At 43.3% G+C, this 14,520-nt stretch overlaps 1 protein-coding gene across 1 annotated transcript in view; it reads right to left on the bottom strand.

The window, feature by feature from the left end:
* The window catches only part of RNF150 (ring finger protein 150), a 276,638-nt gene extending 262,498 nt beyond the window's left edge, over nucleotides 1-14,140 (bottom strand). The window contains exon 1 of the mRNA XM_035023019.1: nucleotides 13,637-14,140. Within this exon, the coding sequence (XP_034878910.1) occupies nucleotides 13,637-14,120 (484 nt within the window). The 5' untranslated portion in view covers nucleotides 14,121-14,140. The remainder of the gene's footprint in view (nucleotides 1-13,636) is intronic.
* Nucleotides 14,141-14,520: the final 380 nt, after the last annotated feature.

Raw genomic sequence — 14,520 nt, 5'->3', positions numbered from 1 at the left:
CTGTTGTTTTCTTATTCAAATTATTCTGATGGTAAAGGTGATGAAATGCAAACAGGAAACAGAATATATTTGCATGAGTCAATGAACTGCAATTGTTTTAACCGAACAGTGACAGCAAGCACTGTGTTCCAATATCCTAACCTACTCAAATTTCATTTTAATGTCAATATCACTTACTCTGAAATGCACAAAATGTACCATAGTAATTACGTGCCACCTTTTCAAAGAATAAATATAAAAATAATGAGCAGACTCATGGTTATGCTACGGTTCAAAAATGCTTCTAAGGTTCTATTTAGCTTCACTAAAGAAAATGGCTTTTTTTCCTTTTACCTACAATGTATTTTTCACAATAGGACTAAATAAAACACAAAGTCTTCTTGAGTAATAAGCTAAGATATACTTAATATAGTATCTCCCGAAAAAAGGGAGTAAATTGGTTAGTATTAGACAGCAGTAAACCAAATTACAAGAGTCATTTCATTTTACCAAAGAGAAGATGACTTTCTAGTTTAAAAGAATCAAGTTAGGTAAATGGTTTTTCAAGATAGTCGTAAAGGTCAACAGGATGAAAGATACTAAAGACTTTTTAATGTACAGAACTTAGATTGTATGTAATAAAGCATCACTGCATTTTTTTTTTTTCTGAGCATGGCCCCGTGAGAGAGACATTTAACCTCTCCTGTGCAGGCTTAGTGTGTGCAAGGTGAGCCTCATAAGAGGCTGATTATTTCCTTTAAATGCTTGGTATGAAGGCCAGGTACCTCCCACCAGGTGAATGGCATCAAGATGAGTCATGATTCACCAGATTAATATTACCGCAGATTGGCAATCATTCAAGAAACCCATGCTAGTTACCAGGGCAAGGGGCTAGGAGGCATAAAGCACCTGCACTCAGAAAGCTCACAGTCTAGGAGATTTCATCTCAATAAAATAGAATCCGTTTCATATAATCAATGCATTTATGAAAGGAAAGAACAAAGTAATAATGCAGTATGTGTTTTCTATAGAAATAAACTCTTAAACTGATAGGGATAATATCACTTAATTGCTTCAAACTCTGTGCATATAGTAAAGAGCCAAAAGTAAAGTTTTCTAGAGAAAACTTCAATGCTGCAACCAACAGTTGCTTTAACAAATTCCTTACTCAGATTTAAGAGAAAACTTGAGATTTCTCTCATTGCCCAAAAGGTCACAATTTGGCATATCTCACCGATCATTTGTAATTTACTATTTTCCTTCATTGGAGAAATCCTGACATCCTCTTCCCTGCCCCATTAACTTTAGATTCTTCTGGAATGAAGTAGTGTGTACACAGAGAGACAGATTCATAAACTATACAGGTAGGGTTTACCATCAACCTATAACCTTGCAGTAACACTCGGGTCCCCTTGAAGTATGAAGTCCACCAGATGCCCAACTCCGAGTAAAAACATCCAGGCAGCACTATGCCCAGCTACTTCTTTCAGATCTCTTGCTGTATTTCATAACAGCTGACTCCAAAGGACATTTCTATTCCATTATCCGTTAAAAAAAAAAAAAAAAAAGACCCCTTGCAGACCTCCAGAGCAAAGGAGCCATGCAAAACTCTGGAGGAAACCTGCAAAAATTGAGCGTGGTGACTAGTAACTCTCCCTGCCCACTTGAGTGCTTAACTCCCATGATTCCAGAGCCACCATACTGTACTTTACTGAAAGATATTCCCCTCAGGGTACAGGCGACATAAGAGCAAGTGGAATTGAGAAAAAAAAAAAGTTGGTTAAGTAAGGGGGAAACAGATACATGTCTACCAGATATTCCTGTTTGGGAGTCATTCTCACACATTTCAGAAGTACAAAGAGATGATTTGCTGTATAAATACATAATTCTATCAGAAAAGCTGGAGGAAAGAGCATTCCAAAGGCCCTGAGGTGGCAGCAAGTTGGGCATATCTGAGGACCAGCAAGAGGGGCTGGGAAAGACAGAGGGAGGGGAAACATGGCTGGAAAAGAGGCAGGGGCCGAGGCAGGGGCCAAGCCGGGCCAGGCCCTGGGGGCGGCAGCAAGAACTTGGACTTGGTTCCAAGTATGATATGCAGACCCTGGAAGATCTGAGCCAGGGAGTGATGTCCTTTGATTTTTGAAACTTCATTCTGTCTGCAGCATGGGGACCAGACTGCAGGGGGCAGGAGGGGAAGCTGGACATCAGCCAGGAGTGACAGCGGTCCAGGCAGAGATCATGATGGCTGGGAATCAGCTGGTCAGATGGTAGTCTGAGTCCGAATATATTTATTTTGACAATAATCATAGTTAACATTAAATGCTCACAGTTGCCCCTTTCCTGCGTAGCGTAGGTTCACAACAGTTCTGATGGATAACACATGAGGCTCATTCACAGGTGAAGACTTAGGTTAATCACTTGCTTCCTGAGCTTCCAGTCCTTTCTGCCCGGCAAGACTCTCTGTTCTTGGCAGGTCCTTTTCCACTATGCTCAAATCCTAGAGTCCTCCCATCACTCTCACCAACCAGAGAACTTCAAGTTTATATCTCCATACCTATGGTGCTTTAGGTCTCCCTAGGCAAGTGACTCTGTCAGAGTCCAGGCCCAGGCCAACTGGGTACCTTTTTTTTTTTTTTTTTTTTTTTTTTTACCACCATCACCACCATATGAGACCTCCCGAACTGGGTAATGACAACCATGAGGTGCCAAATGTGATATTTCCTACTCAGTAAAAATACCATGGCAATCTCTACCTCTTATGCCAGAAGCCTACAATCAAGATAACGAACATTTAGCACATCACTGAAATTTCACCCAACTTAATTAAAATATCTAATCTTTTCTGACTCATTATTGTACTCTTTTTGACTATTACAGAAGTTTGTGTGCTTTCCTGTACTTGCTGTGTTTGCCATCTGTTTGTGTTCTTGCTGGTCTCCAAAATCTGATTATTAGTGAATCACTACCTCATGTCTTGAAATAATACTTATTGTATACACCCATAGTTTTAATTATAATCCTGAAATTTAAAAAATTCCCATGTAGAATTCAGATACTATCGAAGGAAAAAAACAGTATTTCTTTAAATTATTAAGAACCATGGAATGTAAGAACTCAAGGAGGCCTTTGGATTCACCCAGTGTGGTGGTTGTCAACCCCAGCTGCACATTAGAATCATCTGGAGAGTGCTCTGCCCACCAGACTAATTACATCAGAATCTCTCCATGTGGAACCTGGGCATCTGTAATTTTTAAACTCTCCAGGTGATTCTAATGTGCAGCCAGAGTGGAGAATCACTGCTCTAAACCATGACCCCCTCCAGGAGCCTCCTGCTCATCACTTTCAAATGGAAGAAAAGGAGTCCCAGAGCGGGGAAGTCACTTGCCAATGGTAAAGCCAATTTGAGGTAGAACCACAACTGAAACCTGCATTTCCTAACACAATCTGCACTTAACATCTCCAAGACTTAGATAAAGGTAAGGGAACAGAGGGGGTTCCACCAATTGCAGTCCTAATGATTTTATTACCCAGGCTTCATTTCTTCTGATTGGCGCCCTTCTGTATCTTGCCCCAGCTGCCAGACTGGTCTAGCTTGGAGCAAAGTCATGCAGAAAAGCTAGGCTAGGCCCCCACAGCAGCACCCATAACTGACAGACGTATTCTTTCTCCTTCAGTGGAGCCATCCTAGAGAGTGAGCATACCTCTGAAGACTTCACTAAGTGGGTTACCAAAACCCTGCTCCACGCTACCCATGAAAAACCTCTTAACTAGTCCCATATTGAGGAACTTGACTGAAGTAATCATGGATATGCACCCATTTTTAGGTAAATAAGGATGTTTACAGTAGCACTGTTTATGTAGGGGGAAAGTGGGATCATCACAGAAATATCATGGAAACAAATTTCAAAATGTACCCTTAAATTTAAAAAAAACTATAAAACATGCAATATATTCCCAATTTGGTAAAAGTAAATATGTATCCACATTATGAAAAAAAAAAAAAAAGATTTGAGTGGTTGGGTTATAGATGGTTTTTATTATCTTCCCTCTTTTTAAATGTTCCATATTTTCAAGTTTTTTTTTCTTAAAGATTTTGTTTATTTGAGACAGCAAGGGAGAGAGAGCACAAGCAAGGGGAGTGGGAGAGGGAGAAGCAGACTCCCCACTGAGCGTGGAGCCCGATGTGGGGCTCGATCCCAGGACCCTGAGATCACGACCTGAGCTGAAGGCAGACGCTCAACAACTGAGCCACCAGGCGCCCCTTAAGTTTTTCTATAAAGCATGTGTCTCTCATTTAAAACGAGAAAAATATATTTTCTAAAGCAGGACAATAAACACATGTCCAGAACTGTATTTGGTTACAACTTGTTTTTAATACCCTTCTGCTCATGTCTTTTTCCCTTCAGACCAAGGACATGAACCAGGCACTTACTTCCTGCCACATTCTACAGGAGGAATAAACATTTTAACAGGAGACTCTAATTAGAATCTCCCTGACTTCACTTATGTAAGTCAAAAGCTAAGAAAAATTTTAGTGTCAGAATATTTTTTCATGACATTAGAAACATATTAACATGGTCTATCTTTCTAATCTCCAGGTTATTTAACAGATCTTAATATTTCCTGAGCACTTTCCATGCACCAGGGACTCCTAGGCTTTGGGAACTTTACGATGAACAAAAAATTAAAGCCTGTTTCTTGTGGCTCTTATGTGGGGGCGGGGGGAAGACAGACAATGAAACGTGTTAATGAGAAGTAAAATGAAGCAGGGGAGGGGTAGGGAGTGCTGGGAATGGTGAGTGGGGGAGGGATGCTGCTATTTTAAATAGAGGAGCTGGAGAGTGCCTTAGTGGTGAGGTCACTCACTTTAGAGAAGGGACCTGACAGAGGCTGCCAGTCCTGTGGGTATCCGGGACGAAGAACATTTCAAGCAGCTTTTTACATAGTTCACACATATTTCTGGTAAATAAAGGGGAAAACATCTTTCCTGTTCCACTGTTCTTTGGGACATTTGAAATCACATTCCTGATGGAGGTTTAGTTAAGTTCACAGCTACAGAATAGCCTGAAAAATATCTTCTGTGGAAAGTGGGGACCAGAAAAGAGAAAAATTTAAAAAAAAAAAAGGGGATTTGTGCAGGTCAACACTTAGAAAAATGTCCCATCTTTGCCTTTTCAATAGTGTTTTAGTGAACTATGTAAAAAAAACTATGATGGAGAGATAGGTTGAATTGGTTAAAAAAGAAAACATTGCTTGGATCTTACCTCAAATATGTACTAATTATAGATTTTTGCCTGGAAAGGACATGAATGAGCCATACATTTAAAATTATTTCTAATCTTTAACCTTTATTAAATGCATGAACCTGTATTTCATACAAAAAAGGCTAACAATCTATGCATAAGCTTTAATTTTATGACAAATGATTATTTCTACTGAAAAGTGTTTCTACACTTACATATTATGGAAAAGACAAATTTTTAAGATACTTACAGAAATCAATTTATTACCAATGCTTTTGAAGTAAAAGAAATTTAACTTTCCTCTCATATAGAAAAAAGGACTAGAAACATAATATTTTTATTTCAATCTGTAAAACACACTTCTCTTACCTTAAGTTAAACTGCCAAGGGATTAATCCTTTAGAGTTTAAAATAAAAGATGACATTATACCTATAGACAAGGTTTCCATGGGACAAAACCACTGTAATTGCAGCTTCATAAAGAACAATCATGCAGCACAAGGCGGCCTTTTTTTTCTCTCGGGGTTTTATATTACCAACAAAATCCTCAAAAGTGGAGATAATCTGAATAGGATTTGAGTTCCATTTTAACTCAAATTTACCATCTCTCACTTTACATGATCAAATACAGGGAATTCCGGCATCACCTCAGTCAGCAGTAAGGGAAGATGGCCTCTAGAGTGTATACAACATGGAGCATCTCCTCTAGGGATAAGCCGAAGACCTTCAGGGGCTGTTAAAATATTAAATTCTTTATATACTAAGTTTTATGTCCAGAAATGCAACGATAATGGTTACGTTCCTTTTCAAAAATGGAGCCTGGTTTCTAGACAAATTAATGTTGCATCACGAAGCACAATTGCTCCTTTCTGAAAAACTAGAAGTTCTAAAGTCCCAGGTTCTTTCTAAATCTTTCCAGATTTCCTAGTCATAAAATTCCTTCCTTTTTGAGAAGCCTGGGGATCTTTAAGAACAGAGCCATCAGGAGAGAGGAGGATGGAAGGCTTACTGAAGATTGAGAGGTGGACGGTAGGATTCTTCCAAATCCCCCAGACATGTATTTCTATGACCCGAACTGAGGAAACAAGTCATATGGTTTCTTGAAATGCCCAGGCCATATTAAGTTACACTGCCAGGAATGTTATCTAATACTGACACTGAATTATGGCTTTTAATAACAGTCTGGAATTCCTGGCTATTGGAGGTCTGTCTGCCATTAGAGAGTCAGGTGAAGCAGCAGTTCCGTGCCACAAAAGTAAGTACATAAACACTAAGTGCGGAGGGTGAGATTGTTTGGCCTGGGAGGTTAAGAACAAGCGTAAATGATATTTTCCTCTTAAGACACACAGAGAAAAGCGAAGTGGAAACTGAGGCTCTTCAGTGTTTCTTAAATATCCAAATGATAGAAAATCACGGGTGCTCAGGCTTCAGAAGACCCTTAAGGTATCAGCCAGTGGAACCCTGTGCACGACTCCTACATTCAGCAATTCCACAACAACCCCGTTCAATTTCAATCTGAACACAAGAGAAAGCTTCATCTACCCCAGGAAGCCTCTCCCCCTCATACAGTTCTATCCCTGTGAACATTTCCCTTTACTAAAAGAAGTCCGCTTTCTAGAACTTCTCTTTCATCAACCCTGGTTTGACTCCATAAAGCGGGGGCCCCAAATACACTGGCCTTGGGGTTGAGGCAGGGGCATAAAGGAGTGGCACAGGCCAGAAGTGATGGGGACTAGGGCCAACTGAAGAGCACACTGCCCATATCAATGGCTAGCCACTGTTCTGCTCCAGCCGGCTGCTGCCACGTGGGACACAGGTCCCTGTCGTCACTTCTTGTGATGAAGAAGAAATCTGAATTTTAGTGGAAATATTCTGATTTTTGAATGTATAAGGAATTATGGAGTTCAAACAACTCTTAGTGATCAACTAACCGAAACCTTTTATAGGGAGAGAAAACGGAGATCCAGAATAGAAAAAGCGACTGACCCCAAGCCGGTTAATCAGAGGCATGCCTGAAGGCAGAGAGCCCTAAACATAAGGTCCCATCTCTTCCAGCACAAAAATGCAGCCTGTGAGTCAACAGTGCATCCAGCCCATAGACTTGTTAAAGTATTCTGAACTAAGAAATCAGCTTTAGCTCACTTCCTGTTGTTATCCATTAAGTCATCACAGTCCACATCTAGTTTTTATAGCATCCTTTCAAGTTGCGAGAATATGAAGGAGCAGTTATAAGCACAGGCTCAGGAGATACACTACTCAGGTTTGCAAGCCTGGTTCCACCACCTGCCACCCACAGGGCACCTCTCCTGTCCAGGCTTCATTCAGTTCCTTGGTCTGTGAAACGGGGATAATAGTATCCATCTGAGTGTTGTTGGGAGAATTAAATGAGCTAATATACATAAGGTGCTTACAACACGCCTGACTGAGTAAGCACTCCATGGCCAACATTATTACTTCCCAGAAAGAGAACTACAATATGCTAAAGAAGAGAGTTAATGCAAACATACTAATTAAAGAAAAACCACACATGTCCTAGAAAGTAAATTATAGCAGCTAGTTCCTTTATAGAGGTTAAGACAAAGGTAAACTTTAGAAATTAAAATACTGGCCACAAATGTAGCATGAACCCATAAATTAAACTCTTAGCACCCACCAAAACAAGAAAGTGTCAATAAGCTTCCTGTTTTCTCCTCCAACCTTCGTCAAGTCCTAATATACAAAGGATATACTCCATCCTGGGCTCCTCCTCACCAAGCTGAGCTTATTCTCTAAACAATTCAACCATCTCTTCCCTTCTGTTGTCTCTAAGGACTATTAGGGACCAAGTCCCTCAAAAGTTCTTCCATTCTTTGTGCAAGACTGTTGAAGCTCAGATCTGTACCTCTGAAACAAATAATGCAATATATGTTAAGAAAAAAAAAAAGTTCTTCCATTCAGCTAGACATTTAGTCTTCTCATTTCCCTTTCACTATACACTAGCAATAGACAAAGAGCAAATACATTCTTTAAAAATGTATCCTTCCTTAAATGTCACAACCCAGTCACAAACTGTCTCCACACACTCACAGATCTACCATGTATATCATGCAGGTCCCTGCTAGCAGATTTCAATTTAAGCCAAGAGCAAAGGCACATACGCAACAGGAGAATCCTCAAATGTTCACCAACCATCAGAGGGAGCTGCAATACCCTGTCTCAAATCACAGAAGCCACGAACAGAAATTAGCACTACCGCTCTGGTCTCCAAAGCAGGAGAGGGTAAATAAAGCGACCTTTCCCAGGGCCTCAGTGCACCCTAAGGGTCTGATGATCCAGCTTAAGGCTCTGTGTATCACCGTGTACAATGCTTATAAGGGTTACATTTATTGACCGCTAGGTGCCGGCTAGAGGTAAGCACCGTACAGGTACTGACTCATTTAATTACCATACGAACCAAGGTAGGTACTGTTATCTTACAAACAGGGAAACTGAAGCCCTTGAAGTGTGCAGTCACTTGCTGAAAGTATAGTGAGAGGGGCACCAGGGTGGCTCAGTGGTTTAAGCGTCTGCTTTGGGCTCAGGTCATGGTCCCAGGGTCTCGGGATCAAGCCCCGCAGCGGGCTCCCTGCTCGGTGGGGAGCCTGTTTCTCCCTCTCCCTCTGCCCCCTCCCCCTGCTTGTGCGTGTACGCACACTCTCTCAAATGAATAAAATCTTTTTTTTTTTTAAGATTTATTTATTTGAGAGAGCGAGAATGAGAGAGAGTACATGAGAGGGGGGAGGGTCAGAGGGAGAAGCAGACTCCCCGCCGAGCAGGGAGCCCGACGCGGGACTCGATCCCGGGACTCCAGGATCATGACCTGAGCCGAAGGCAGTTGCTTTAACCAACTGAGCCACCCAGGCGCCCTCAAATGAATAAAATCTTTAAAAAAAAAAAAAAAGATACACAGTAAGAAAGCAGGAGAGCGAGGACACAAACCCAAGTGGTTGGCTCTAGAGGTTACACTGATTAACCACTTCCCAAAATTGCAACTACAGATTTCTGAGATTTCCTCAGACTGTAGCCTAAGAAGGTGCACAGGCATCTGACCAGCTCCAAGGAGGTAAGTGGGGTCTCGGGGCCTTTACCTTGCCCCTGACAGTTCACTTCTGGGACTCTCACTGGCAGAAGCAACATTCCCATATAGCTTTTACTCAAGGAAAACTTAGAGGCTCTCTAAAGCACAAAGAAGGCACTTCCCCACATCCTTTTATAGGGGACATGTAAAATCTGTGGTCCGTGGGCTTTAATTGGAAGAGGTAGATTTTTCTCTATTAATCTCTCTCCTGGTCAGACAAAAAGTGTATGAGCTCAAAGTCCAGGAAAAGACAAGTGATGGCTAGCAAGGAGAAAAGGAGCAAAATGAAAAGCGGAAAAAAAGAAAATCAAGAGTATGTTAAAACTATTAGTCCCCAAGGAAATGCAGCTTAAAACCACAATGAAGATACCACTCTTCAACAGTCTGGCCAAAGCAAAAAATGTAACAAGTGTTAATGAGGATATAGAGAAAATGGAACCCCCATATAGTGCTGGTGGGAGTGTGAAATGATGCAGCTGCTTTGGAAAACAATCAGGCAGTTCCTCAAAAGGTTGTGAAGGACCCAGACATTCCACTTCTATGTATATACCCAAGAGACATGTCCACACACAAACTTGGACACAAACATTCGTAGCAGTATTATTCATAAAAAGCGGAAGTTACCTAGATGCCCATTAATTGATGAATAAATGAAATGTGGTATATCCGTACAAAATATTTGCAACAAAAAGGAATGCATACATGCTATAGCACTGATAGTGAAAGAAGCAAGGTCACATAAAACCGCATATTACATGGTTCATTTATAGATCTTCCTCAGCTTACAATGGCATTACCTCCCAATAAACCCATTGTAAGTTGAAAATGCACTTAGTACACCTAACCTATGATCATAGCTCAGAGTAGCCTCCCTTAAACATGTTCAGAACAATTGGTCCACATTTGGGCAAAATCATCTAACCCAAAGCCTATTTTATGATGTGAAGACCTCATGTAATTTTTTTTTTTTTTAAGATTTTTATTTGACAGAGACAGAGCGAAAGAGGGAACACAAGCAGGGAGAAAGGAAGAGGGAGAAGCAGGCTTCCAGTCGAACAGGGAGCCCGATGCAGGGCTCAATCCCAGGACCCTGGGATCATGACCTGAGCTTTAGAGAGACGCTTAAGGACTGAGCCACCCAGGCGCCCCAAAGATCTCATGTAATTTATTGAATGCTGCACTGAAAGTAAAACAGAATGGTTATATGGGTACAGAACGGTTGTTAAGTGTATCAGTTGTTTATCCTCCTGAGTGGCTGGGAGCTTCTGGGGGCTGCCGCTGCCGGGCATTATAGAGGATCAAGCTGCATATTGCTAGCCCAGGAAAAGATTAAAAATCAAAATTCAAAGTACAGTTTCTACTTTATTTGTATCACTTTTACACCATCATAAAGTCAAACTATTGTAACTCTAACTCGGGGAACCATCTGTAAATGAAGTGTCCAGAATAGGCAAATATGCAGAAAGTAGATTAGTCATTGCCTAGGGCTAGGGGGTTGCGGAGGAATGAGGAGTAACTGCTAAGGCACAGAGGGTTTCTTTTTGGAATTAGTGGTGAGGGTTATACAATTCTCAGTATAGTAACAGCCGTTAAACTGCATACTTTAAGTGTGTGACTTGTAAATGTGAATTCTCTCTCCATAAAGCAGTCATTTTTTAAAAGACTTTTAAAAACTGGTTACCAAGTAAAACTACTTGTGTATTCCAGGAGAATCCGTGTCTTTGTAAATGAGAGACCATATTGCAGAAGTTGTAGAAACCCACAATCATCTCAGCAAGGGAAAAAAAAATCAGAAAGTCTATATGGAAAGGGGAAGGGGAACCGATTTCTGTTTAATTTCAAGGTAGTGGGTGTGTTGGGGTCATATCACCCCAAATGCATAGATATTATACGATGGGTTGCATAACTAAATTCTGACCTGCTCATCTGAAAGCTATCAGTTCCAAAAATAAAGGATTTAGAGGAGAGGGGAGATTTAAAAACGAGAAAAACAGGCAAAGGCGGACATTAGTTAGCTTTTTGGAGACTCAAAGTTTACAAATGTAAGGATCCTCTGGCATGTTGCACCCCATGTTCACAAAATAAGAATATGGATTTGAGCCTAAAATATACACCATTTCCTAAGATGAATTTAGAAATCGGACTTAAATTAACTAGAAGTAGAGCCTTCAAGTTCTGGAGCTGAGGGTAAGACAGGAACAGCAAGATCAGTGCTGGGATCTCAGTGTTTGAAATTTGGGAAAAATATTTAAAAGTGAAGGGTCTGCCAAGCCACCCAGTCATGTATCTCCTTAATAATGAGCCTGTAGCAGAAATCAATGCAATCTCTGACTAAAGTGAATACAGAGTCCTAAGGTGGCAATATGTCAAATGACAATATGGAAGTTTCATGGCCATTAGCTGACACCGCGTTAACACATTTTTGGAAACAGAATAATAGAGAATTTCGTTTACATTTTTTAGCCTTTAACTTTCAAACTATTACCAAACTGTTTACTCCCACTCTGTCTTAAGCATCATTTGTATGGAAAAAATCAGCCTACTGCTTTCTTTAAGAACAGACAAGTCATTAATTGATCCAATGTGTTGGCAGTTCTGGAGAACCTTTTTAGACAGGAACAAATGATGCCTCTTTCTGTTCAAAGAAGCCAAGTTTAACATTTCATGCATACGCACAGAGAAACATTTAAGGAATCCTGCTAATTAGCTAACAATCCTCTTGGAATTTACAGAACCAAAAAAAACCTTCACAACCCCTCAGATCAGAGTTTAGATATTAAATGTTTAAAGATACTTTACATGACCTAAAGTGCTCCTCCATGGTCCTCCAAATCCTTGAATATCATAAAGTTTAAGTAGTGCTCCTAGGACTCAATGTTGGGGTACAATCTTTTCCCCCACAAAACTGCTGAGCTCCAAGAAAATATATCAAGTGTTCCTAAATGCTGTATCATAGCGTTTCTAAGTGAACTGCCTCTCCTCTTCATTAATTAAGGGGCTGCATTTTTCTGGCCTATGTGTTAAAAAGCACTGAACTTTCCCCATTTCACCTGTTTGTGTTAAGTTTGACAGGTTCCTTGTTGAAGGCAGCTGGTGTTGATTACCAGAGGCAGACCAATGCTATACCTCATTAACAGGTGATAACAGCTCTCAGAAGGAAAACTTGTTCCCAAGAATGCACCACCCCCCCAACAATACAGCCAAAGCTTAGTGTTTCATTTCAGTAGCATCACTGTTTATTAAAAAAATGACATTTTTGATCAGGCAACTCCAGTCAGAAAATGCATCTGTCATTTCTATCCCCCCGCCCCCTTACGGATGCTACGGCCTCAACCCAGGAACCCCTCTGGGGAAGGAGGGCCCAACTCAAGAAGGCCAGTCTGCTAAAAGTAGCTGGTTATGGCGGAGAAGCCTGGAGAGGTTTTTTTGTTTTATTCCTACCGCGGAAGCAGTGGTTATGTCAGGCCTATGGATAAATAAATACGAGTTTCAGGGCAATAATGTATTTCTAGCCCTGGCACCCCTCAATCATTAAGAAAAGCTTATTCTTTCTACCCTGAAGTCGCCTCATTCTCGCCAAAAAGAAAGCCTTCAGCATAATCTCCCAATTAGGCAAAGGATAATGCAATACTGGAAAAGTAGGCATAACTTTATGGCCACCATGCTCTTCTTGGCTGGTGGAGGATTATTTACCATCGTGCCTGCACGTCAGCTTCTCCGAATGACACAGAGCACAGGACTTTTATTATTATTTACGATGTGCGTCAACCCAGCGGGGGGGGCGGGGCTCTTAATCTCCCACGAAGGGCTGAAACCCGACTTGAAGGAGCAAGTTAGCGGTGGTGAGCTGCCAGCACCAGTAACCCTACCCGCCTCCTGACACACAAACGCCTGCATCAGGAGTGTACCTGATGCACACACTAGTGCAGAGCTGAGTTATCAGATCTACCGGTTCCAAACAGGTACGGGGCCGGTCAATAAATATGCAATATGCGAGCCCTGCTCCCAAACTTCCCCTTCCAGATCCTCCTCGGAAAAGTTAGCCCACCTCGGCTAACCCACGTCGCAGCGGCGCTATGCTAATCGGAACACACTCTCTGGTACCCCCCCCCCTTTCCCCGATCCGATTAGTCCTGCTCTGTAAACCCCCCGAAGTAACGCGAAGCAAAACTTAATAGACACAGGCAACAGAGACGCGTCTTCTGCGCAGACTTCCCAGAAAGGAGCTAAGAGGCAGGCGCTGGATCTCTCTCGGCGCCTACATCCCCTGGGGCTCCCCCTCCCCCGCGCCCGCTGCGCACCCGCCCGGGGCGCTTACCTGCATGGGACATGGTGATGGTCTCGTTGGTGTTGGAGCCCACGTTGAAGATGACCACCGCGGAGGCGTTCTGTAGGAACGCGTTCCGGATCTTATCCCTGTACGTGCAGTTGCCTTTGGGGATGAGGGCTATCCAGTTCTTGCCGTGGGCCGGGGCGGCGAACTTGGTGTTGGGGTCGCAGGCTAGGCGGTCGTGGGCCGAGCTGGCCATGACCACCTCCCCGCGGGCGTCCTGCTTGGGCGAGTGCTCCCCGTAGCGCCCGCACTCCGTCTTCTCGGTGTGCAGCTCGGAGCCGCCGCCGCCCGCCACTCCGGGCCCGGGGGCCGGCGCGGGCTCCGTGTAGGTGATGTTCACGAAGGCGGTGTACCATTCCTCCTTCTCAGCCACGGTGAAGTCCAGGCAGAGCAGATGCACGAAACAAAAGGAAAGCAGCCATGTTGAGAGAGCCAGACTACGGCACGCTTGGATGAGAGACCTTGCCATCTTTATCCGCCGGGGCCCCCTTCCCGCCCCCCGCGCCCTCCCCCCGCCCCGTCCCGTCCCTCCTCCCCAGCCCCGGCCAACCCCGGGCCGGCGGCTTCTCCTCCTCCTCCTCCTCCTCCTCCCGTTCACTCCGGGGACCCGAGGGCCCGCGGCCGGGATGCGCAGCCGCCGCGGGGGCCGGATTCCGAGCGAGGGGATGGCGCCGGCCCCTTCCCCTTTCAGCTGGAGCGTGGCGGCTGCATTTCGCTTCAGCGGCGCTGCAGGGGCGCGGGCGGAGGAGGCGCTTGGGCTTGCGCAGGGGTCCAGCGGCCGAGTGTCCGGCTCCTCGGCGCGGCTTCTGCTTCTCTCATAGGGGTGGCAGGGGCCCCAGGAGCTGCGGGGGGGCGGCTCCGCGCGCTCC

The sequence above is a fragment of the Mirounga leonina genome, unplaced genomic scaffold, assembly GCF_011800145.1.
Source record: "Mirounga leonina isolate KUSES-001 unplaced genomic scaffold, KU_Mleo_1.0 Mir_176, whole genome shotgun sequence".
Classification (NCBI taxonomy): domain Eukaryota; kingdom Metazoa; phylum Chordata; class Mammalia; order Carnivora; family Phocidae; genus Mirounga; species Mirounga leonina.
Note: the sequence above shows the minus strand (reverse complement) of the source record. Positions and strands in the feature narration are given on the sequence as shown.